The following is a 26,049-nucleotide window of genomic DNA, read 5'->3' on the forward strand; positions in this document are numbered from 1 at the left end:
TATATGCTATATGGTAATTTATGGACCTAATAGGTATCTAAAACCATTTGCACATGCAGAATGTAGGCACCCTATATACAAATGAGCAAACCAGTGATATTTTAGGGAGCAGGCTAGCAGGCGGGGCCCATTACTTACATCATAGGCGCCTACACAACACAAAACACTGTTGCTGTATGTAGGTTTTCTTTTATTTGTTTTTTATCTTATATTTTGGAAATGTACATCCAGGTTTTTTCCCCTTTAATTTTTTTTGGGGGGTCACCAAGAGAGCGGGACCCTAAGCTATAGTTTGTTTAGCTTATATGTAAATCCAGCACTGCTGGCCTGTCAGCTCCCTCAGGAAGTAAGTAGTCCATGAAGGAATGTAGTCCTTGGGCTTAAAAATATTCCTCCACCCCCCTTTATGTATCTTATAAATAAAATAGATACATAAAGGGGGGTGGAGGAATATTTTTAAGCCCAAGGTCTACGTATTTATACACTACCCTCCCATGAAATATCAGGTCAGTGTACAGCAATTACAAGCACTTTGAATGATATCTGGAAATGAATAGAGGCCAGGGTAGCTGAAAAGCCGAACACTTAAGTCCTTTTCTAAAAAACAACAACCTGCTTTGAGTAACCTCCTTGTGTGGCATTATATCATTTTAAATGGACTTGCTTTTACACTTTCTACTTTTGTGGTTTTAAAGGCTTTTTTAAAAAAGCTTTTTTAATCAACACCACAGGGCAGGGGTCAGCAAACGAAGGCCCGGAGGCCGGATCAGGCCCAACTGCCTTCAGGATCTGTCTGGCGGACTCTCCGTGGATCGGTATGAGGATTCTGTTCGTTCGGGCTGCGCCATCCCCCCCCGCACCATTCCTTTCCCCCCTCTCCCTCTCCCACACTGCGGCAGCACCTCCTCCCTCCCTCTTCCTGGCTTCTCCCCGCCCTGCCTAGAGGAGGGAGGGGGCTGGGCTGAGCTGGCTGAGCACCATTTTAAGCAGCCCCTCTTCCCTCCACCACCGCCGCCGCCACTGCCCTGGTGCTCCTGTGGACCAGAGAGCAGAGCGAACAAGCTCCCTCTGCCTACCCACGAGAAACAGCAGTGGCGGCAGCCCCTGGGAAGGTAAGCACAGCAGCTGGGGCTGGGGAGGAGGACTACTTGCCCCCCTTGCCTATTCTTGCAGCTCCCCCTCCCCGGTGCCGCTTCTCCAGCCTGCCACAAGGTCTGAGGAACAGTGGACTGGCCTGTGGCTAAATTTTTTGCCGACCCCTGCCACAGGGCAACCCAGTCAGAAGGTTGGCATATCATTAAATTGTTGTTGCTGCTGCATCAGGGGTTGACATCTTCAGGAAATTAGGTAAAGGGACCCTTGACCATTAGGTCCAGTTGCAGACAACTCTGGGGTTGCGGCGCTTACCGTATTTTTTGCACCATAACACTCACTTTTTTCCTCCTAGAAAGTAAGGGGAAATGTCTGTGCATGTTATGGAGGGAATGCCTACGGGTGGCATGCCTACGGATTTTCCTCCTCTGAAAACTACGTGCGTGTTATGGTCGGGTGCGTGTTATAGAGAGAAAAATACGGTATCTTGCTTTACTGGCCGAGGGAGCTGGCGTACAGCTTCCAGGTCATGTGGCCAGCATGACTAAGCCACTTCTGGCGAACCAGAGCAGCGCACGGAAACGCCGTTTACCTTCCTGCCAGAGTGGTACCTATTTATCTACTTGCACTGTGACGTGCTTTCAAACTGCTAGGTTGGCAGGAGCAGGGACCAAGCAATGGGAGCTCACCCCGTTGTGGGGATTTGAACCGCTGACCTTCTGATTGGCAAGCCCTCTGTGGTTTAACCCACAGTGCCACCCGCTGGACATTACTAAGGCCCTAATTTCATGGGGGAGTTCACCAATGGCCTGAGCTTCCACGGTGCAGCAACAACAACAACCCCGGTCACTTGCCCACCCCTGTGGGTAGGGCAATTTGACTCCCTCTAGCTTCTCAGTGCCACACTGCCTTGTGGGGAGGAAGACCAGTTGGCATATTGCCCTGGACTCTCTAAATCCGGAAAATGACCCTGATGGCTAGCGATCATTCGCTTATTTACGTCACAAGATTTACATGTGGCTTGATTGTAATAAACAAATAAATAACCTTGAAGCAGTTATCATTAAAATCTATGGCACAACATAAATGGGCTGTAACTGGCAAGAGAATAGAGGACTGACAAATTACCCACCCAACTCAGGTTTTGTTGTTCTCAGGTATTTTCTGACATCTGCAATTCACATGGCACAGTAGTAGTTTCACCTACTACTCTGGAAATTGTCCCATGTCCCCCTACAGACTTTATCTACAGTACAGGCTTAACAGTCATTGTCAGACTGCTAAACTTGAATGCAGGAGAAGATTTCCAGATTTGCAGATAATTCCCAAATCTGCAGATGGAAGGGAAGGAGTTCCATCTCAGGGACATTCTAGGGTTTTGTTTTGTTTGTTTTTGCAAATGAACTCAGAATCCTAGTCCAAACAACCAGAGATTCCCCAACCCCCAACTTTCCCAGACATTTTAGATAGCCACATCGGCATGTTAGCATGGATAGTATTTCTTCAGAATCAGAATGACGATCACAATACTAATGGTACTACTTTTATTTCTGTATCAGGAGGAGCATTGCCAGGATACAATCAACATTATTGCCGTACATAAGCACAATGTTTCACAGGCATGTGTGTACCATCTTGTTGGCTGCATACGTGTAGCAAGCATTCATATAATCCAAAAGGCAAACAATAACTATTTACAACCTATATCCTTAGGAAAGTTAAAGCCACTTACATATGCTCCCTTCCATCTCTTATCCAAGCACTAAACGCCTGACTATTAAGTTTTATTTCTGAAGTCACTTGAACGCCAGTTTACAATCCAGTCACACTGAAGTACACACCTTAAGCCACTTCAGCCCCCATTCTGTAGGGGTACTGTTGTGGTCAGAAGGTTCTCTTTATCAAGACAGTTGGATCTTATGACCCTTGTCTTAAGATTGGAGTCAACGAATGCCGCTTTTGAATGGTTAGATGGATTAATGAATGTGACGGCTTTGGTCTGCCCAACACATGTCTTTGGACTGAGAGTGATTACTGGTGATCATGTGGTTACATATCTGTACCTGGCCTGTGGGGGTTTGCTTTTACTGCTCAGCAGAAGGGTACAAAACAACACTGGGGCGAATGAGTCACCCTGGGGTGAATGAGTGTCAACAAATGAATACAGATTATGGTTGGCAAGTCATAACTTATGATGTAGGCATTTTCACGTCAACTGTAACCCCCTTCATGCCTCATATGGCTGAAGTGGGGATGACCCCATGGACCTTACCCCACCCAGTCTGTCATGACCTGGCAACTGACACCATTGTCCTCCACGTTTAGAAAAATATTTCAGCGCCAGGGATCCTTCTGAATCCCTTGCACAATTTAGAACACTGGCGAATCCAATGCTCGAAATCACACGGGCAGCCGAAATGTGTACAGGAGGGTCCCTAAGGTTGGCTCTGCCATTAGGCAGAGTGGAGCGATTGCCTCAGGCATATACTAGGTGGTGGAGACAAGCAGCAAGGTGTTGGACAGAGCTGTGTGTGCCACAATATTGCCCTGTGTCCCCTGTAGGTGAGCCCTCTGCCCTCAGATGCACTGTTCTACCTGCTGGCAGTGTTGCAGTAAGGTTCAGTCGGCAGTCTGCTTGGCTTCTGTGTGAGGAATAGGGGAAGGGGGGGCATCTTGTCTTTCACCTCAGGTAACATGTCTTGAGCTGGCTCTCCCCCATCACACAATAATGAGAGAAGAACAACAGAAGAGGCTTGTTTTGTCTTGCAAAATTGCATGAGGGATTCTGCCGCATTTCTCTACCTGATTAGAAATGTGAGGGAGTGTGGGTCAAACTCTCGCCGCTTGGCAGGCACCAATTAAATATGCACCGTGGCAAGTTTTCACATAGTAAGTCATTTGTATTCATCCTGCATCCACCATAAAACATGTGATCTGCTCAGGCAATCAGTTACAGGCATGGTAGCCACAGGAATTTTGTGTTTGTTGGCCTCCAGTCGGTAGGAAACTGGCTGTGTGCATCATGTACCGGGTTCAGCTTTTGACTCCCCAGTGCAAAGGCTTGAAAAAAAGATTTGCAGGGGCATAGCTAAAACTGCTTCTTCTGTACAGTGGCAAATGCATTTACCCAACTTGCCACAGGACAAGCATGAAGGCAAGCAATATTTTTCTTATAGCTACTTTTCACCTCAGGTGACCAGATGTTGGCTAGTCCTGATATTTTACATATATAAAACTTCAAAAGGCACGCTAACATATATCTTAAGACACTGGTGCTAAGATTCTTTGTCATTAAAAAGAAATTTCAGAAGTAACATTTACATATGTTGTTCTGCAAAATGTTTAGGACTGATACGCAATGTCTTTTAGGTGCCAATACTTCAGTTTAACTGATAGTCTTGAAAACTGGCAAGATGCTTCGTGACTGGAAAGGAAGAATAAGCATTGTAACATTTACAGTATTATTTCCATTTGGTCTATGCTTCAAAACAATCCTGAAATATGCCTATTGCTCAAAGATAATGAAAATATATTTATATATACTTTTCATAAGATAGCAGCAGAAATACAGTTAAAAAAATAAAATCTAAAAAAGAAAATATGTCTCCTAATTCTCCCAGCACTAGCTTCCTAATACTCTGCAAATAATCTAGAACAAAATCATTGCTGTGATTTGATTCTCAAATGATTATATTTAAACTTTTGTCCAGTCTTTATTCCTCTAAGTAGGTCTGAAGAAGGAACACTTGTGGAAATTAATAGAAAGGGTCTTTGTTGGTTTCATTAGAACTATGGATGTCTCTTGTCAGTAGCTTCCTTTGTCTATTTTTGTTTCCTTATGTCCCATGCAACAAGTGTTTTTGTTAGGAACTATTTTTCTATATTTCAATGAGCTTGAAAACAGTACTGTAATTTTTAACAAAACATTTCTTCACTCCTTTTAATGTAATGTTTTATTTTCTTTTGCTGGAAAGAAGGCAATGAGTTTTCTAATTCTCACCTGCCTAGAAAAGTGTTGCATCACATTTTTATGTATGCCTGAATTTTGAAGGAAAAGAAACCATCTTATTTTTATGCCTCTTCAGGAACGCTTTGGGGTGGAGCTTTCCCTTTCTCTAGCAGTATCAATTCAGTTCTTGCGGAAGATGAAACAATGGCTGTGGTCTCTGAGGTTTCACTCTCTGCGACTGTTTCATTAGGTGGCAAGGATTCTTGTGCATCAAAAAAAGTTTCTGATTTTTCTGTTGGACTTTCCTCATCCTGAGGTTTTTCTTCTTTTGGATCTGTCTCTTCTACTTTATCAGTTTCCCTTCCCTTTTTTGTTGGAGATGAAAAACCTAACTTAGGGAATCTAAACCACCCAGCTTTTTCAGTTTGTTTGGCAGTGTCACTGTCTGATGTGGATGGGACCTCGACTTGTGTCTCTTCTTGAAATGGTTTTTGAACTTCAGGTTTCGAATCTGCGCCTGTGTCATCAACAGAGGAAGAAAACCCAAGACTTGGAAGCCAAAATTTAAACCTGCCAGAAGATCTCTTACTATCAGATTTTTCCTTTGGATCTGTTGTTGACTCTTCTTCAGCACTTGCAACTTCAGTTTCTTCGGTAATTTCTACAGCAGATTCAGACATCATTGAACTGTCTGCAAACTCATCAGAAGATTGTACTTCAACTGCAAATGCTTTCAGCTTTGTCAGCTTAGTAGTAGAAGATGCTTCTTCAGTAAGTTCTTGGCCTTTGTCTGATACTTTCAGTTCAGCAAAGCTGGTCTTTTGTGTTGTTTCTCTTGCCTTTTCACCTGAAGGTTGGTGATCTTTACTCTCAAACATTTCACTCGTATATTCTGTGGAAGACAGTTTGACTGGCATATCCAAGTTCACAAGTGATTCCTGAATTTTCACTTTTAAAAGAGAAAACCCATAGGTGGCAGTTTGAACTTCTGATGGAGGAATCTCTGATTCTCTCACTATCTGAGTTGAGAAAGATTCCTGACTTTCAGAATCGCAGGAGTCAAACGCAGATTTACCTTGTAGCTTTTTTTCGTTTCCTTCAAAGTATGGTCCTTCAATGTGCAGTGATGAACTTTGAATAAATGTCTCAGTAGATGGGAGTTTACACTCAAGTTGTGTTGTCTGAATATCTGGTTCTGTCAGTGTTGTAATTTTAGCTACTGATTTTTGGATTTTACCGTTCATGGTGTCTATTTTTTCTGTAGGAAATTTAATGTTGAATTCCATTGGCCTCTGTATGAGTGTTGTTGTCTCCTCAAAAGAAGGATCTGTAGATGGCAGTTTAGTTTCCACTTGTGTTCTTTGGATGTCAGACAATGTTGTAATTCTGACTGTTGATTTCTGGATATTACAACCAATGTCTTCTACCTTCTTATCGAGGAATGTAGTTCTGAATTCTTGTTGAGGGACACCATCACCATCTGTATCAGTAGCAGCACATTTCATGTGTGTTGTGTCTTCTGAAGTCAACACTTGTCCTTCAGCTACAGATGTGCTGTATGTGAACTTGGGTATTTTAAGTTTGTGAATATGGAAATTTATCTCTGAAGCTTCAAAATCTTGTTTGCCTGTGGTGTCTCCTGGTTTCTCCGCAAGGTCGAATTTTCTACTTTTCATGTCAACAAACTCTTCTGCTTTTTGAGCCTGGATTCCAAATATCTGTCCTTCAGTTTTATCTAGTGACACCTCAGCCTCTGTTTTTGGTGGATCAGCATCAACTTCTGCACTTCGTGATTTGGTACGCAAACTGCCAAACTTTGGCATCTTGAATTTTGATGGTTTTGTTTTACTTGAGCCATCTGTCCCTTCTGCTTTCACTTCTCCTTCCATGGGCATATCTTTTTCAAAGCCTTCTATTGGGTACTCTATTATTTCAAAGTCTTCATCAGTGACTGAAACATCCATTCTAACTTCTGGTGGTCTAACATCAGGCTCTTGCAAGTCAGATGTAGCATCATCAACTTTCTTGGTGGTTTTTGTGGTTGACCATCCAAAAGAAGGTACACTGAACTTTGGCATTTTGAATATGCTTTCTTTTCCTTGAATATCCTTTTTGGGTGATTTTATTTGGCTCTCCTTTTCAGTCTTTGCATCAGGGCTTTGCTCAGCGACGTTTGCCTCTGTAATGATAGCAACAACTTTTTCCTCTGTTCCAGCCACAGTAATTTTAGTGGCATATGTCTCAGCCACTGTCATGTCAATATCCACATTTGGTACACTGATTTCTGATGTGGGGGCAGTGGATGAAGTTTTATGTATCTGTATAATCTGTCCTTCAGCACCTTGCTTAACTACATCAGCATAAGTTTTAGACCCCAGGGGACTTATTGTATCATCAGCTTTTCCTGAGGCCTGTGAAAAACTGCCTTCCCCCATTAACAGGCCAGTTCTGAAGTCCTTTTCCTTCTGTATTGAAACTCCATCTTTTGTAATGTCCTCCTGAGGAAACATGACTTTGCCTTCTAAAATGTCCTGTCCAGAATACAATTCACTAACCACATGGGGAGACTGGGTTGCCAATTCAGGAGCTTTTATTTCTACTTCAGCAAGAGGAGCTTTTCCTGTACTGCCATCTCCTTCAGCATCACCTTTTTTCCCCTTTGAAGATGATCGGCCAAATGAAGGCATCCTAAACTTTGGCATTTTAAACCAACCTGGAGACTCCTCAGTTTGACTCTCTCCAGACTTTGCTTCATGTTCTCCTTGTTCTTTTGCATCCTGCTCAGCAGGGCTGAGAACAGATATGTCAGATACTTCAATGTCAACTCCGGGCAGCTGTATTTCTCCAGCTGACACCTTTATTCCTGCATCAGCAGGTTCAGCTTTTACTTCCAAGGTTGGAGCTTCGCTGCAAAGTCTCTCAAAGTCTTTTGTTGCTTGTAGATGAGAAACTTCAGTTTCCATTTCGGGTAAGGTGACCCCAGTCTCTGGCAATTTTCCTTCTGGAACCGAAATTCCAAACTTTGGCATTTGGAGTTTTAGCATTCTAATTGTGCCCTCCGCAACATCAGTTTTCATACTTCCACTATCCACATTGATTTCACCTTCAGATCCTATTTCTGCACTTTTCAGTTCAACTGAACTATCTATGGTGGGCTCCTTAATATCAACTTTAATATCGGTATCTACTTGGGGAGCTTTGATTTCCACTTTTGATGTGCCCTTTGGCATTTTTATGCATATTTCAGTTTCTTCTTCTTTCTGTGTGGTAAAACTGCTCTCTATATCAGGTATGTGTACCAAAGCCCCTTCTCTTTCCACAGTAATATCCGCCTCCACTTTTGGCAGGCTACCCTGCGATTTTGGTAGCTTTGGCCTGTGAAGGGAGATTTTGGGCATATTAAAATGAGGCCTTTTCATCTGACCTTTTTTTGTAGCTATTTCAGCATCTAGCTCCATGTGGACTTCTTGATCTTCTGACAGAACTGCTGTTAGTTCTGCATCTGTATCATCTGATAAGATAGTCAATTTAGGTTCTTCCAGAGGTTCCTTTGCAGTAGTCTTAAGACTTGCTTCCTTTTTAGGTGACCAATTAAATGATGGCAATTTGAATTTTGGCATTTTGAAATGCCCTTCTTTTTCTTCTGCATCTATACTTCCAGTCTTTATATCTCCCTCAAATTTAGCATCTTTTGCTGCAGCAACCAAATCTTGAGCCTCCGTCTCTGGCTGTGCCACAGAAAGACCCACTGATGGTAATTTTATGTCTATTGCTGGAATCTTCATGTCGGCTCTAGGGATTGGGGGCATTTTAATTTTCCCTTCGGGGCCGGTTTTTCCTGTACCAGCTAAGTCACCTTCTCCTTCAAGTGTTGGAGCCTCTACTGCAATATCTGCAATATCTGCAGTCGTTTTCAACTGAGGAACTTTTGCATCTTCAGATGGTAAACTAATCTCGGTGTCTGGAGTTTTTCCTTTAGAAAATGAGATTCCAAATTTAGGCCTTTGGAATTTAGGCCTTTTCATCTTCCCATCCATTCCTTCAGTTTTTATCTCTGTTCCATCTACAGAGATATCAGTGGACGGTCCTTCAACTCCTACTTCTAGGCCTTTCACCACAGGGACTTTAATTTCTGCCATTGTTTTACTAACATTATCACCAACATCAAGTGATTTTAATTCTGCTTCTGAAAGACTGGCATCAGGTATAGAAAGTTTGACATCACTTTCAGGTAAGCTGATTTCCATGTCCATTTTTGGAACTTTAAGTTCTGGTTTGGAAAGTTCTAGGCTTGGAAGCTTAACTTCGGGCATTTTAATGCCTTTTCTAGAATCACTACCACTGATATCTGTATCCCGCATTTGTAGTGACATCTTTCCTTCATCCTCTATTGTAGATACTGTCATGTCAGCATGCAACTGTGGTACAGATATTTCTGCTTTATGACTTTTCATTTTTGGAAGGGATATCTTTGGCATGCTAAAATGAGGCCTTCTGATTTTGGTTTTCTCACTGTCTTTATCAAAAGATATATGTCCCCCTAGGTCTTCAATGTGGACTTCACCTTCCTCTACAGTGAGTGTTAATTCAGATTCAATATCACCTGTTGGAACTGGAACTGAGGGATCTTCTAAATTTGCATAAATATCAGTAGAAACACTTGCTTCTTTCTTTGGAGACCAGCTAAATGATGGAAGCTTGAATTTTGGCATTTTAAATTTGCTTTCTTTTTCAACAATTTCTTTTTCATAGCTTTCACGTTTAATATTTTTGCCTTCTGAATCTGGTACTTGGATGTCAGCATCTGATTTTGGAACAGAAATATCCACAGATGGAAAAGTGATCTCCTCATCTGCACCTTTCGCTTTGGCAGCACCATCCAGAGTAATCTCAGCAGAAGGTACCTCTATTTGTAGGTCTGAAGCTCTCAGTTCCAAGGAAGTCTCCCCCTTTGGAATATTCACATCAGGTGCAGAGAACTTGATATCTGCTGAAATATCCCCTGCCTTCATCTCAGGCTTGGTTACACTGACGTCCGGAAGAGCAATGTCAACCTTGGGTGCGCTGACGTCCACATCGACTTTGGGACCTTTGATTTCTGGTTTGGAGAAACCCATGCTCGGCATCTTGAACTTTGGCATGTGTATTTTCATCCCTCCACTCTCAATTCTCCCTTCTGCATCAGGCACCTTAACAGAGACCTCTGCCTCTGGAACTTCCACTTTTGCTTTGGGAAGGGAGATGTCTGCTTCAACCTTTGGCCGCGAGACTCCCACTTGAGGAGTCTTCAGCTTGGGAACTTTGACGCTTGGCATTTTGACATCAGGCATTTTGATTTTGCCCTTCTCAGCGACCTCCAACTCCACACTAGGTGCCTTCATTTCAGCTCCAGGCAATTTCACATCAGTCTCGATGCCCACAGAGGGCAAGGTCACTTCCCCTTTCAGTTCTGGTTTGGAGATATCCACTTCCACGGAAGGTAAGCTGACTTCTCCCTCTACAGCGGCTTTCCCCTTGGGAAGTGACATTCCAAACTTCGGCATTTGGAATTTTGGCATCTTAAATTTACTGTCCGTACTATCCAGCTTCGCTTCAACTCCACCTAGATGGACATCTGCCGATGGTGCCTCGACATTTAGGTCTGGATCCTTCAGTTCCAAGGAAGCCTCTCCTTTTGGAAACTTCATGTCAGGTGCTGAAAGGCTGATGTCTGCTGAAATGTCGCCTGCTTTGAGCTCAGGCTTAGTTACACTGACGTCTGGAAGAGCAATGTCAACCTTGGGTGCACTGATGTCCACATCGACTTTCGGACCTTTGATCTCTGGTTTTGAGAAACCCATGCTGGGCATCTTAAACTTTGGCATGTGTATTTTCATCCCTCCACCCTCGATGCTGCCTTCTGCATCAGGTACCTTAACAGAGACCTCTGCCTCTGGAATTTCCACTTTTGCTTTGGGAGCAGAGATGTCTGCCTCAATCTTGGGCAGTGAGACTCCCACTTGAGGAGTCTTCATTTTGGGAACCTTAACTCTTGGCATTTTGACATCAGGCATTTTGATCTTGCCATTCTCAGTGACTTCCAACTCCACACTAGGTGCCTTCATTTCCGCTCCAGACAATTTCACATCAGTCTCAATGGCCACAGAGGGCAGGGTCACTTCCCCTTTCAGTTCTGGTTTGGAGATATCCACTTCCACAGAAGGTAAGGTGATTTCTCCTTCTGCAGTGGCTTTCCCTTTGGGAAGTGACATTCCGAACTTGGGCATTTGGAATTTTGGCATCTTAAATTTAGTGTCGGTGCCCTCCAGCTTCACTTCAACTCCACCTAGAGCGACATCTGCCGATGGTGCCTCGACATTTAGGTCTGGAGCCTTCAGTTCCAAGGAAGCCTCTCCTTTTGGAAACTTCACGTCAGGTGCTGAAAGGCTGATGTCTGCTGACATGTCACCTGCTTTGATCTCAGGCTTGGTTACACTGACGTCTGGAAGATCCATGTCAACTTTGGGTGCGCTGATGTCCACATCGACTTTCGGAAATTTGATTTCTGGTTTGGAGAAACCTATGCTGGGCATCTTGAACTTTGGCATGTGTATTTTCATTCCGCCACCCTCGATGCTGCCTTCTGCATCAGGCACTTTAACAGAGACCTCTGCCTCTGGAATTTCCACTTTTGCTTTGGGAACAGAGATGTCTGCTTCAACCTTCGGCAGCGAGACTCCCACTTGAGGAGTCTTCAGCTTGGGAACTTTGACGCTTGGCATTTTGACATCAGGCTTTTTGATTTTGCCCTTCTCAGCCACATCCAACTCCACACTTGGTGCCTTCATTTCAGCTCCGGGCAATTTAACATCAGTCTCGATGCCCACAGAGGGCAGGGTCACTTCCCCTTTCAGTTCTGGTTTGGAGATATCCACTTCCACAGAAGGTAAGGTGATTTCTCCCTCTGCAGTGGCTTTCCCCTTGGGAAGTGACATTCCAAACTTGGGCATTTGGAATTTTGGCATCTTAAATTTAGTGTCAGTGCCCTCCAGCTTCGCTTCAACTCCACCTAGAGCGACATCTGCCGATGGTGCCTCAATGTTTAGGTCTGGAGCCTTCAGTTCCAAGGAAGCTTCCCCCTGTGGAATCTTTATGTCAGGTGCTGTGAACTTCATGTCTGCTGAAATGTCACCTGATTTGATTTCAGGCTTGGTTACACTGACATCTGGAAGAGCAATGTCAACCTTGGGTGCGCTGACGTCCACATCGACTTTGGGACCTTTGATTTCTGGTTTGGAAAAACCCATGCTGGGCATCTTGAACTTTGGCATGTGCATTTTCATCCCGCCACTCTTAATGCTACTTTCTGCATGAGGCACATTAACAGATGCGGAAGCCTCTGGATTCTCCATTGCTGCTGTGGGAAGAGAGATGTCTGCTTGGACTTTTGGCAGTGAGACTCCCACCTGAGGAGTCCTCATTTTGGGGACCTTGACGCTTGGCATTTTGACATCGGGCACTTTGATTTTTCCTTTCTCAGAGACCTCCAATTCCGCACTAGGTGCCCGTATTTCAACTCCTTGCAATTTCAAATCTGTCTCGATGCTCATAGAGGGCAGTATGACTTCGCCTTTCTGTTCTGGTATGGAGACATCTACTTCCACAGAAGGTAGGGTGCCTATGCCATCTACACTGGCTTTACCTTTGGGAAATGAAATTCCAAACTTGGGCATTTGGAATTTAGGCCTTTTAAATTTACTGTCCATGCCTTCCACCTTTGTCTCAACACCTCCCAAATCAACATCAACTAGTGGTGCCTCAACCTTCACGTCTGGAGCCTTCAGTTCCAAGGAAGTGTCCCCCTTTGGAAACTGTACGTCAGGTCCTGTGAACTTCATGTCTGCTGAAATGTCACCTGCTTTGATTTCAGGCTTGGTTACACTGACGTCCGGAAGAGCAATGTCAACCTTGGGTGCGCTGACGTCCACATCGACTTTGGGACCTTTGATTTCTGGTTTGGAGAAACCCATGCTCGGCGTCTTGAACTTTGGCATGTGTATTTTCATTCCGCCACCCTCGATGCTGCCTTCTGCATCAGGCACCTTAACAGAGACCTCTGCCACTGGAATTTCCATTTTTGCTTTGGGAACCGAGATGTCTGCCTCAACCTTGGGCAGTGAGACTCCCACTTGAGGAGACTTCATTTTGGGCATTTTGACATCAGGCATTTTGATTTTGCCCTTCTCAGCGACCTCCAACTCCACACTAGGTGCCTTCATTTCAGCTCCAGGCAATTTCCCGTCAGTCTCGATCCCCACAAAGGGCAGGGTCACTTCCCCTTTCAGTTCTGGTTTGGAGATATCCACTTCCACAGAAGGTAAGGTGATTTCTCCCTCTGCAACAGCTTTCCCCTTGGGAAGTGACATTCCAAACTTGGGCATTTGGAATTTTGGCATCTTAAATTTAGCATCGCTGCTCTCCAGCTTCGCTTCAACTCCACCTAGATGGACATCTGCTGATGGTGCCTCAACATTGAGGTCTGGAGCCTTCAGCTCCAAGGAAGCCTCTCCTTTTGGAAACTTCACGTCAGGTGCTGAAAGGCTGATGTCTGCTGAAATGTCACCTGCTTTGATCTCAGGCTTGGTTACACTGACGTCTGGAAGAGCAATGTCAAACTTGGGGGCGCTGACTTCCACATCGACTTTGGGACCTTTGATTTCTGGTTTGGAGAAACCTATGCTGGGCATCTTGAACTTTGGCATGTGTATTTTCATCCCTCCACTCTCGATTCTCCCTTCTGCATCAGGTACCTTAACAGAGACCTCTGCTTCTGGAATTTCCACTTTTGCTTTGGGAGCAGAGATGTCTGCCTCAATCTTGGGCAGTGAGACTCCCACTTGAGGAGTTTTTATTTTTGGGACCTTGACACTTGGCATTTTGATTTTGCCCTTCTCAGAGACCTCCAACTCCACACTAGGTGCCTTCATTTCAGCTTCGGGCAATTTCACGTCAGTCTCAATGCCCACAGAGGGCAGGGTCACTTCCCCTTTCAGTTCTGGTTTGGAGATATCCACGTCCACAGAAGGTAAGGTGATTTCTCCCTCTGCAGCGGCTTTCCCCTTGGGAAGTGACATTCCAAACTTGGGCATTTGGAATTTTGGCATCTTAAATTTAGTGTCCGTACCCTCCAGCTTCGCTTCAATGCCACCTACATCAATATCAGCCGATGGTGCCTCAACCTTAAAGTCTGGAGCCTTCAGTTCTAAGGAAGCCTCCCCCTTTGGAAACTGTACGTCAGGTCCTGTGAACTTCATGTCTGCTGAAATGTCACCTGCTTTGATTTCAGGCTTGGTTATACTGACGTCAGGAAAAGCAATGTCAACCTTGGGTGCGCTGACGTCCACATCGACTTTGGGACCTTTGATCTCTGGTTTGGAGAAACCCATGCTGGGCATCTTGAACTTTGGCATGTGTATTTTCATTCCGCCACCCTCGATGCTGCCTTCTGCTTCAGGCACTTTAACAGAGACCTCTGCCTCTGGAATTTCCATTTTTGCTTTGGGAACAGAGATGTCTGCTTCAACCTTGGGCAGTGAGACACCCACTTGAGGAGTCTTCATTTTGGGAACTTTGACGCTTGGCATTTTGACATCAGGCATTTTGATTTTGCCCTTCTCAGCAACCTCCAACTCCACACTAGGTGCCTTCATTTCAGCTCCTGGCAATTTCACGTCAGTCTCAATGGCCACAGAGGGCAGGGTCACTTCCCCTTTCAGTTCTGGTTTGGAGATATCCACTTCCACAGAAGGTAAGGTGATTTCTCCCTCTGCAGTGGCTTTCCCCTTGGGAAGTGACATTCCAAACTTGGGCATTTGGAATTTTGGCATCTTAAATTTACTGTCCGTACCCTCCAGCTTAGCTTCAACTCCGCCTAGAGTGACATCCGCCGATGGTGCCTCAAGCTTTAGGTCTGGAGCCTTCAGTTCCAAGGAAGCCTCCCCCTTTGGAAACTGTACGTCAGGTCCTGTGAACTTCATGTCTGCTGAAATGTCACCTGCTTTGATCTCAGGCTTGGTTACACTGACGTCCGGAAGAGCAATGTCAACCTTGGGTGCGCTGATGTCCATATCAGCTTTTGGACCTTTGATTTCTGGTTTGGAGAAACCCATGCTGGGCATCTTGAACTTTGGCATGTGTATTTTCATCCCTCCACCCTCGATGCTGCCTTCTGCATCAGGTACCTTAACAGAGACCTCTGCTTCTGGAATTTCCACTTTTGCTTTGGGAGCAGAGATGTCTGCCTCAATCTTGGGCAGTGAGACTCCCACTTGAGGAGTTTTTATTTTTGGGACCTTGACACTTGGCATTTTGATTTTGCCCTTCTCAGAGACCTCCAACTCCACACTAGGTGCCTTCATTTCAGATGCGGGCAATTTCACGTCAGTCTCAATGCCCACAGAGGGCAGGGTCACTTCCCCTTTCAGTTCTGGTTTGGAAACATCCACGTCTACAGAAGGTAAGGTGATTTCTCCCTCTACAGCGGCTTTCCCCTTGGGAAGTGACATTCCAAACTTGGCCATTTGGAGATTTGGCATCTTAAATTTACTGTCGGTGCCCGCCAGCTTCGCTTCAATGCCACCTACATCAATATCAGCCGATGGAGCCTCAAGCTTTAGGTCTGGAGCCTTCATTTCCAAAGAAGCTTCTCCCTTTGGAAACTGTACGTCAGGTCCTGTGAACTTCATGTCTGCTGAAATGTCGCCTGTTTTGATCTCAGGTTTTGTTACAGTGACGTCCGGAAGAGCAATGTCAACCTTGGGTGCGCTGACGTCCACATCGACTTTGGGACCTTTGATCTCTGGTTTGGAGAAACCCATGCCGGGCATCTTGAACTTTGGCATGTGCATTTTCATCCCTCCACCCTCGATGCTGCCTTCTGCTTCAGGCACCTTAACAGAGACCTCTGCCTCTGGAATTTCCATTTTTGCTTTGGGAACCGAGATGTCTGCCTCAACCTTGGGCAGTGAGACTCCCACTTGAGGAGTCTTCATTTTGGGCATTTTAACATCAGGCATTTTGATTTTGCCCTTCTCAGCAACCTCCAACTCCACACTTGGAGCCTTCATTTCAGATGCGGGCAATTTCACGTCAGTCTCGATGCCCACAGAGGGCAGGGTCACTTCCCCTTTCAGTTCTGGTTTGGAGATATCCACTTCCACAGAAGGTAAGGTGATTTCTCCCTCTGCAACAGCTTTCCCCTTGGGAAGTGACATTCCAAACTTGGGCATTTGGAATTTTGGCATCTTAAATTTACTGTCCGTACCCTCCAGCTTAGCTTCAACTCCGCCTAGAGTGACATCCGCCGATGGTGCCTCAAGCTTTAGGTCTGGAGCCTTCAGTTCCAAGGAAGCCTCCCCCTTTGGAAACTGTACGTCAGGTCCTGTGAACTTCATGTCTGCTGAAATGTCACCTGCTTTGATCTCAGGCTTGGTTACACTGACGTCCGGAAGAGCAATGTCAACCTTGGGTGCGCTGATGTCCATATCAGCTTTTGGACCTTTGATTTCTGGTTTGGAGAAACCCATGCTGGGCATCTTGAACTTTGGCATGTGTATTTTCATCCCTCCACCCTCGATGCTGCCTTCTGCATCAGGTACCTTAACAGAGACCTCTGCTTCTGGAATTTCCACTTTTGCTTTGGGAGCAGAGATGTCTGCCTCAATCTTGGGCAGTGAGACTCCCACTTGAGGAGTTTTTATTTTTGGGACCTTGACGCTTGGCATTTTGACATCAGGCATTTTGATTTTGCCCTTCTCAGCGACCTCCAACTCCACACTAGGTGCCTTCATTTCAGCTCCAGGCAATTTCACGTCAGTCTCAATGGCCCCAGAGGGCAGGGTCACTTCCCCTTTCAGTTCTGGTTTGGAGATATCCACTTCCACGGAAGGTAAGGTGATTTCTCCCTCTGCAACAGCTTTCCCTTTGGGAAGTGACATTCCGAACTTGGGCATTTGGAATTTTGGCATCTTAAATTTAGTGTCGGTGCCCTCCAGCTTCGCTTCAACTCCACCTAGAGTGACATCTGCTGAAGGTGCCTCAACGTTTAGGTCTGGAGCCTTCAGTTCCAAGGAAGCCCCTCCTTTTGGAAACTTCACGTCAGGTGCTGAAAGGCTGATGTCTGCTGAAATGTCACCTGCTTTGATCTCAGGCTTGGTTACACTGACGTCTGGAAGAGCAATGTCAACCTTGGGTGCGCTGACGTCCACATCGACTTTGGGACCTTTGATCTCTGGTTTGGAGAAACCCATGCTGGGCATCTTGAACTTTGGCATGTGTATTTTCATCCCTCCACCCTCGATGCTGCCTTCTGCATCAGGTACCTTAACAGAGACCTCTGCTTCTGGAATTTCCACTTTTGCTTTGGAAGCAGAGATGTCTGCCTCAATCTTGGGCAGTGAGACTCCCACTTGAGGAGTTTTTATTTTTGGGACCTTGACACTTGGCATTTTGACATCAGGCATTTTGATTTTGCCCTTCTCAGAGACCTCCAACTCCACACTAGGTGCCTTCATTTCAGATGCGGGCAATTTCACGTCAGTCTCAATGCCCACAGAGGGCAGGGTCACTTCCCCTTTCAGTTCTGGTTTGGAGATATCCACGTCCACAGAAGGTAAGGTGATTTCTCCCTCTGCAGCGGCTTTCCCCTTGGGAAGTGACATTCCAAACTTGGGCATTTGAAGTTTTGGCATCTTAAATTTACTGTCGGTGCCCTCCAGCTTCGCTTCAATGCCACCTACATCAATATCAGCCGATGGTGCCTCAAGCTTTAGGTCTGGAGCCTTCATTTCCAAAGAAGCTTCTCCCTTTGGAATCTTTATGTCAGGTGCTATGAACTTCATGTCTGCTGAAATGTCGCCTGTTTTGATCTCAGGCTTGGTTATACTGACGTCCGGAAGAGCAATGTCAACCTTGGGTGCGCTGATGTCCACATCGACTTTGGGACCTTTGATCTCTGGTTTGGAGAAACCTATGCTGGGCATCTTGAACTTTGGCATGTGTATTTTCATCCCTCCACCCTCGATTCTCCCTTCTGCATCAGGCACCTTAACAGAGACCTCTGCTTTTGGAATTTCAACTTTTGCTTTGGGAACAGAGATGTCTCCCTCAACCTTTGGCAGCGATACTCCCACTTGAGGAGTCTTCAGCTCAGGGACCTTCATGCTTGGCATTTTGACGTCAGGCATTTTGATTTTGCCCTTCTCAGCAACCTCCAACTCCACACTAGGTGCCTTCATTTCAGCTCCTGGCAATTTCACATCAGTCTCGATGCCCACAGAGGGCAGGGTCACTTCCCCTTTCAGTTCTGGTTTGGAGATATCCACTTCCACAGAAGGTAAGGTGATTTCTCCCTCTGCAGCGGCTTTCCCCTTGGGAAGTGACGTTCCAAACTTGGGCATTTGGAATTTGGGCATCTTAAATTTACTGTCCGTACCCTCCAGCTTCGCTTCAATGCCACCTACATCAATATCAGCCGATGGTGCCTCAACCTTAAAGTCTGGAGCCTGCAGTTCTAAGGAAGCCTCCCCCTTTGGAAACTGTACGTCAGGTGCTGTGAACTTCATGTCTGCTGAAATGTCACCTGCTTTGATTTCAGGCTTGGTTACACTGACGTCCGGAAGAGCAATGTCAACCTTGGGTGCGCTGATGTCCACATCGACTTTGGGACCTTTGATCTCTGGTTTGGAGAAACCCATGCTGGGCATCTTGAACTTTGGCATGTGTATTTTCATTCCGCCACCCTCAATGCTGCCTTCTGCATCAGGCACCATAACAGAGACCTCTGCTTTTGGAACTTCCACTTTTGCTTTGGGAACCGAGATGTCTGCCTCAACCTTGGGCAGTGAGACTCCCACTTGAGGAGTCTTCATTTTGGGCATTTTGACATCAGGCATTTTGATTTTGCCCTTCTCAGCGACCTCCAACTCCACACTAGGTGCCTTCATTTCAGATGCGGGCAATTTCACGTCAGTCTCGATGCCCACAGAGGGCAGGGTCACTTCCCCTTTCAGTTCTGGTTTGGAGATATCCACTTCCACGGAAGGTAAGGTGATTTCTCCCTCTGCAACAGCTTTCCCTTTGGGAAGTGACATTCCGAACTTGGGCATTTGGAATTTTGGCATCTTAAATTTAGCGTCGGTGCCCTCCAGCTTCGCTTCAACTCCACCTAGAGTGACATCTGCTGAAGGTGCCTCAACGTTTAGGTCTGGAGCCTTCAGCTCCAAGGAAGCCTCCCCCTTTGGAAACTTCACGTCAGGTGCTGAAAGGCTGATGTCTGCTGAAATGTCACCTGCTTTGATCTCAGGCTTGGTTACACTGACGTCCGGAAGAGCAATGTCAACCTTGGGTGCGCTGACGTCTACATCGACTTTGGGACCTTTGATTTCTGGTTTGGAGAAACCCATGCTGGGCATCTTGAACTTTGGCATGTGTATTTTCATCCCTCCACCCTCGATGCTGCCTTCTGCATCAGGTACCTTAACAGAGACCTCTGCTTCTGGAATTTCCACTTTTGCTTTGGGAGCAGAGATGTCTGCCTCAATCTTGGGCAGTGAGACTCCCACTTGAGGAGTTTTTATTTTTGGGACCTTGACACTTGGCATTTTGATTTTGCCCTTCTCAGCGACCTCCAACTCCACACTAGGTGCCTTCATTTCAGATGCGGGCAATTTCACGTCAGTCTCAATGCCCACAGAGGGCAGGGTCACTTCCCCTTTCAGTTCTGGTTTGGAGATATCCACGTCCACAGAAGGTAAGGTGATTTCTCCCTCTGCAGCGGCTTTCCCCTTGGGAAGTGACATTCCAAACTTGGGCATTTGGAGTTTTGGCATCTTAAATTTACTGTCGGTGCCCTCCAGCTTCGCTTCAATGCCACCTACATCAATATCAGCCGATGGTGCCTCAAGCTTTAGGTCTGGAGCCTTCATTTCCAAAGAAGCTTCTCCCTTTGGAATCTTTATGTCAGGTGCTATGAACTTCATGTCTGCTGAAATGTCGCCTGTTTTGATCTCAGGCTTGGTTATACTGACGTCCGGAAGAGCAATGTCAACCTTGGGTGCGCTGATGTCCACATCAACTTTGGGACCTTTGATCTCTGGTTTGGAGAAACCCATGCTGGGCATCTTGAACTTTGGCATGTGTATTTTCATTCCGCCACCCTCGATGCTGCCTTCTGCTTCAGGCACTTTAACAGAGACCTCTGCCTCTGGAATTTCCATTTTTGCTTTGGGAACAGAGATGTCTGCCTCAACCTTTGGCAGCGAGACACCCACTTGAGGAGGTTTTATTTTTGGGACCTTGACGCTTGGCATTTTGACATCAGGCATTTTGATTTTGCCCTTCTCAGAGACCTCCAACTCCACACTAGGTGCCTTCATTTCAGCTTTGGGCAATTTCACGTCAGTCTCAATGCCCACAGAGGGCAGGGTCACTTCCCCTTTCAGTTCTGGTTTGGAGATATCCACGTCCACAGAAGGTAAGGTGATTTCTCCCTCTGCAGTGGTTTTCCCCTTGGGAAGTGACATTCCAAACTTGGGCATCTGTAGTTTTGGCATCTTAAATTTAGCGTCGGTGCCCTCCAGCTTCGCTTCAACTCCGCCTAGAGTGACATCCGCCGATGGTGCCTCAACCTTAAAGTATGGAGCCTTCTGTTCCAAGGAAGCCTCTCCCTTTGGAAACTGTACGTCAGGTGCTGTGAACTTCATGTCTGCTGAAATGTCACCTGCTTTGATCTCAGGCTTGGTTACACTGAGGTCTGGAAGAGCAATGTCAACCTTGGGTGCGCTGACGTCCACATCGACTTTGGGACCTTTGATCTCTGGTTTGGAGAAACCCATGCCGGGCATCTTGAACTTTGGCATGTGCATTTTCATTCCGCCACCCTCGATGCTGCCTTCTGCTTCAGGCACCTTAACAGAGACCTCTGCCTCTGGAATTTCCATTTTTGCTTTGGGAACCGAGATGTCTGCCTCAACCTTGGGCAGTGAGACTCCCACTTGAGGAGTCTTCATTTTGGGCATTTTAACATCAGGCATTTTGATTTTGCCCTTCTCAGCGACCTCCAACTCCACACTAGGTGCCTTCATTTCAGATGCGGGCAATTTCACGTCAGTCTCGATGCCCACAGAGGGCAGGGTCACTTCCCCTTTCAGTTCTGGTTTGGAGATATCCACTTCCACGGAAGGTAAGGTGATTTCTCCCTCTGCAACAGCTTTCCCTTTGGGAAGTGACATTCCGAACTTGGGCATTTGGAATTTTGGCATCTTAAATTTAGTGTCGGTGCCCTCCAGCTTCGCTTCAACTCCACCTAGAGTGACATCTGCTGAAGGTGCCTCAACGTTTAGGTCTGGAGCCTTCAGTTCCAAGGAAGCCTCCCCCTTTGGAAACTTCACGTCAGGTGCTGAAAGGCTGATGTCTGCTGAAATGTCACCTGCTTTGATCTCAGGCTTGGTTACACTGACGTCCGGAAGAGCAATGTCAACCTTGGCTGCGCTGACGTCCACATCGACTTTGGGACCTTTGATCTCTGGTTTGGAGAAACCCATGCTGGGCATCTTGAACTTTGGCATGTGTATTTTCATCCCTCCACCCTCGATGCTGCCTTCTGCATCAGGTACCTTAACAGAGACCTCTGCTTCTGGAATTTCCACTTTTGCTTTGGGAGCAGAGATGTCTGCCTCAATCTTGGGCAGTGAGACTCCCACTTGAGGAGTTTTTATTTTTGGGACCTTGACACTTGGCATTTTGATTTTGCCCTTCTCAGAGACCTCCAACTCCACACTAGGTGCCTTCATTTCAGCTTCGGGCAATTTCACGTCAGTCTCAATGCCCACAGAGGGCAGGGTCACTTCCCCTTTCAGTTCTGGTTTGGAGATATCCACGTCCACAGAAGGTAAGGTGATTTCTCCCTCTGCAGCGGCTTTCCCCTTGGGAAGTGACATTCCAAACTTGGGCATTTGAAGTTTTGGCATCTTAAATTTACTGTCGGTGCCCTCCAGCTTCGCTTCAATGCCACCTACATCAATATCAGCCGATGGTGCCTCAAGCTTTAGGTCTGGAGCCTTCATTTCCAAAGAAGCTTCTCCCTTTGGAATCTTTATGTCAGGTGCTATGAACTTCATGTCTGCTGAAATGTCGCCTGTTTTGATCTCAGGCTTGGTTACACTGACGTCCGGAAGAGCAATGTCAACCTTGGGTGCGCTGATGTCCATATCGACTTTGGGACCTTTGATCTCTGGTTTGGAGAAACCCATGCTGGGCATCTTGAACTCTGGCATGTGTATTTTCATTCCGCCACCCTCGATGCTGCCTTCTGCTTCAGGCACTTTAACAGAGACCTCTGCCTCTGGAATTTCCACTTTTGCTTTGGGAACAGAGATGTCTGCTTCAACCTTGGGCAGTGAGACTCCCACTTGAGGAGTCTTCATTTTGGGAACCTTGATGCTTGGCATTTTGACATCAGGCATTTTGATTTTGCCCTTCTCAGCAACCTCCAACTCCACACTAGGTGCCTTCATTTCAGCTCCTGGCAATTTCACATCAGTCTCGATGCCCACAAAGGGCAGGGTCACTTCCCCTTTCAGTTCTGGTTTGGAGATATCCACTTCCACAGAAGGTAAGGTGATTTCTCCCTCTGCAGTGGCTTTCCCCTTGGGAAGTGACATTCCAAACTTGGGCATTTGGAATTTTGGCATCTTAAATTTACTGTCCGTACCCTCCAGCTTTGCTTCAACTCCGCCTAGAGTGACATCCGCCGATGGTGCCTCAAGCTTTAGGTCTGGAGCCTTCAGTTCCAAGGAAGCCTCCCCCTTTGGAAACTGTACGTCAGGTCCTGTGAACTTCATGTCTGCTGAAATGTCACCTGCTTTGATCTCAGGCTTGGTTATACTGACGTCCGGAAGAGCAATGTCAACCTTGGGTGCGCTGATGTCCATATCAGCTTTTGGACCTTTGATCTCTGGTTTGGAGAAACCCATGCTGGGCATCTTGAAGTTTGGCATGTGTATTTTCATCCCTCCACTCTCGATTCTCCCTTCTGCTTCAGGCACTTTAACAGAGACCTCTGCCTCTGGAATTTCCACTTTGGCTTTGGGAACAGAGATGTCTCCCGCAGCCTTCTGCAGTGAGACTCCCACTTGAGGAGTCTTTATTTTTGGAACCTTGTCACTTGGCATTTTGACATCAGGCATTTTGATTTTGCCCTTCTCAGCGACCTCCAACTCCACACTAGGTGCCTTCATTTCAGCTCCAGGCAATTTCACATCAGTCTCGATGCCCACAGAGGGCAGGGTCACTTCCCCTTTCAGTTCTGGTTTGGAGATTTCCACGTCCACAGAAGGTAAGGTGATTTCTCCCTCTGCAGCGAGTTTCTCCTTGGGAAGTGACATTCCAAACTTGGGCATTTGGAATTTTGGCATCTTAAATTTACTGTCTGTGCCCTCCAGCTTAGCTTCAATGCCACCTACATCAGTATCAGCCGATGGTGCCTCAAGCTTGAGGTCTGGAGCCTTCAGTTCCAAGGAAGCCTCCCCCTTTGGAATCTTTATGTCGGGTGCCGAGAGGCTGATGTCTGCTGAAATGTCACCTGCTTTGATCTCAGGCTTGGTTACACTGACGTCTGGAAGAGCAATGTCAAACTTGGGGGCGCTGACGTCCACATCGACTTTGGGACCTTTGATTTCTTGTTTGGAGAAACCCATGCTGGGCATCTTGAACTTTGGCATGTGTATTTTCATCCCTCCACTCTCGATTCTCCCTTCTGCATCAGGTACCTTAACAGAGACCTCTGCCTCTGGAATTTCCACTTTTGCTTTGGGAGCAGAGATGTCTGCCTCAATCTTGGGCAGTGAGACTCCCACTTGAGGAGGTTTTATTTTTGGGACCTTGACGCTTGGCATTTTGACATCAGGTGTTTTGATTTTGCCCTTCTCAGCGACCTCCAACTCCACACTAGGTGCCTTCATTTCAGCTGCGGGCAATTTCCCGTCAGTCTCGATGCCCACAGAGGGCAGGGTCACTTCCCCTTTCAGTTCTGGTTTGGAGATATTCACTTCCACAGAAGGTAAGGTGATATCTCCCTCTGCAGTGGCTTTCCCTTTTGGAAGTGACATTCCAAACTTGGGCATTTGAAGTTTTGGCATCGTAAATTTACTGTCGGTGCCCTCCAGATTAGCTTCAACTCCACCTACAGCAATATCAGCCGATTGTGCCTCAACCTTTAAGTCTGGAGCCTTCAGTTCTGTTCCAAGTTTGGGCATTTGGAATTTTGGCATTTTAAACGTAGTTTCCATGCCCTCTTTCTTAATCTCAGCAGCACCCAGAGACATATCAGTTGATGGTGTCTCTAGTTGTATGTGTGGAGTTTTAAGTTCCAAAGAAGCTTTGGCTGTCGGCATACGTATGTCAGTTGTTGCTATCATGACGTTTGAATCTTCTTCATTTTGATTAATTACTCCTTGGATGCCATCCATGTCTTTTTTTTCTTTTTCTGTTTGTTCGTTGTCCATTTGTAATTTTGTGTACATTTTTTCTGTGGATCCCTTTTGCTTCTTTTTTCGTTGTTTTGGTGGTGTTAACTGTTTTATTTGTACATCTTGTATTTCACCGGTTTGCAATATAGGTTTTGTTATCTGTGTTGTTATCACTGTCGTTTCTGATTTTTTTGTGATGGCTTTGGATTTGGATTTCTTTTCTTTCGTCTTTTTAATTGTTAATTCAACTTCAGGGTATTTACCTGTATGGTATGGCAGTTCAAATTTTGTTTCCTTAACATCTTTTCTGGGTTCCTGTATTTCCTCCAGTTTTTTCTCTTTAGCCCGAGAAGTAGAATATTGCACTGTTATTAATTCTGGGATTTCCTGCGCAGTATCATTTTCATAGTCTGTGAGAGGTTTGACTTCGTATTTTGTCCTCTCCTCTGGTTCTTGTTTAGTTCTGTGCATCTTGAATCCAATACTGGGGAATCTTAGTTTCTTTTGACTTCCTCTTTTAACTTTTGCATGAATTTCTTCTGGCTGAAATTGTGATTCTGTGTCTGTGCTTGTTGGGGAAATATCCGGAATCGCATGTTCGTATGCGTCTGACGTGCTACGAGATCTCCTTTGCCCCAGTATCTTTTTACCTTTTAATGACTGGAATTTTGGCCAGGAAAGTCTGTCCTTCTTGGATCTTTTTGGTCTTCCAACTCTTTGTTTTACAATTAAGTCTGCTTTATCTTCTTCTGTGAATGTCTTTTCTGATGTTTCCAGTGCTTCCTTCCCCTGAGAAATAGAATTTCCAAAATAAATGGTTGTAGTACTTATTACATATGTATTTAATCCCCACCCCTTTGCATCTTCAAAATTGTTGAAAGCAATGTACATCAGAATGTTTAAATGAATAAATAGCAACAAGAAACCCCAAAACGATAAAACATACTAAATTAACAGAGAGACTTGGGCTGTGTACACATTACCAGTTTAAAACACAGTGGGATGATTTCCCTCTGCTTCATTTCAAACCACATTTGGACATCATCGCACACGTCAGCATGGTTGGGTGTATTTCCCTTTAATAATAATAATAATTTTTATTAAAGCTTTTTCATAATAAAGGTAAAAGATAAAGGGACCCCTGACCATTAGGTCCAGTCGTGACCAACTCTGGGGTTGCGGCGCTCATCTCACTTTATTGGCCGAGGGAGCCGGCGTACAGCTTCCGGGTCATGTGGCCAGCATGACTAAGCCGCTTCTGGCGAACCAAAGCAGCGCACGGAAACGCCGTTTACTTTCCCGCCGGAGTGGTTCCTATTTATCTACTTGCACTTTTGACGTGCTTTCGAACTGCTAGGTTGGCAGGAGCTGGGACTGAGCAACGGAAGCTCACCCCGTGGCAGGGATTTGAACCACCGACCTTCTGATCGGCAAGTCCTAGGCTCTGTGGTTTAACCCACCGCGCCACCCGCCTCCCTTATTTCATAATACAATGAGATAAAA

The 26,049-nt window shown here is 45.8% G+C and overlaps 1 protein-coding gene across 8 annotated transcripts in view; it reads right to left on the reverse strand.

Annotated features, from left to right (window-relative positions):
• Positions 1 to 2,622: 2,622 nt before the first annotated feature.
• Positions 2,623 to 26,049, reverse strand: part of AHNAK2 (AHNAK nucleoprotein 2) — a 98,601-nt gene continuing 75,174 nt past the window's right edge. Inside the window, exons 7-14 of one of the 8 annotated variants that reach the window (XM_083516541.1) lie at positions 23,661 to 25,335; positions 22,267 to 22,937; positions 21,052 to 21,558; positions 20,275 to 20,328; positions 17,989 to 18,858; positions 15,835 to 16,542; positions 14,605 to 15,126; positions 2,623 to 13,896 (exon numbers count right to left, since the gene is read on the reverse strand). In XM_083516541.1, coding sequence (XP_083372667.1) covers positions 5,164 to 13,896; positions 14,605 to 15,126; positions 15,835 to 16,542; positions 17,989 to 18,858; positions 20,275 to 20,328; positions 21,052 to 21,558; positions 22,267 to 22,937; positions 23,661 to 25,335 — 13,740 coding nt within the window. In that variant the 3' untranslated portion in view covers positions 2,623 to 5,163. Of the gene's footprint in view, positions 13,897 to 14,604; positions 15,328 to 15,834; positions 17,814 to 17,988; positions 18,859 to 19,244; positions 19,666 to 20,274; positions 21,559 to 22,266; positions 22,938 to 23,660; positions 25,336 to 26,049 lie in introns of all 8 variants that reach the window. The other 7 variants (XM_083516538.1, XM_083516539.1, XM_083516540.1 and 4 more) reach the window with 7 other exon arrangements.

Source organism: Podarcis liolepis (assembly GCF_965112155.1).
Source record: "Podarcis liolepis genome assembly, chromosome: 1".
Classification (NCBI taxonomy): Eukaryota; Metazoa; Chordata; class Lepidosauria; order Squamata; family Lacertidae; genus Podarcis; species Podarcis liolepis.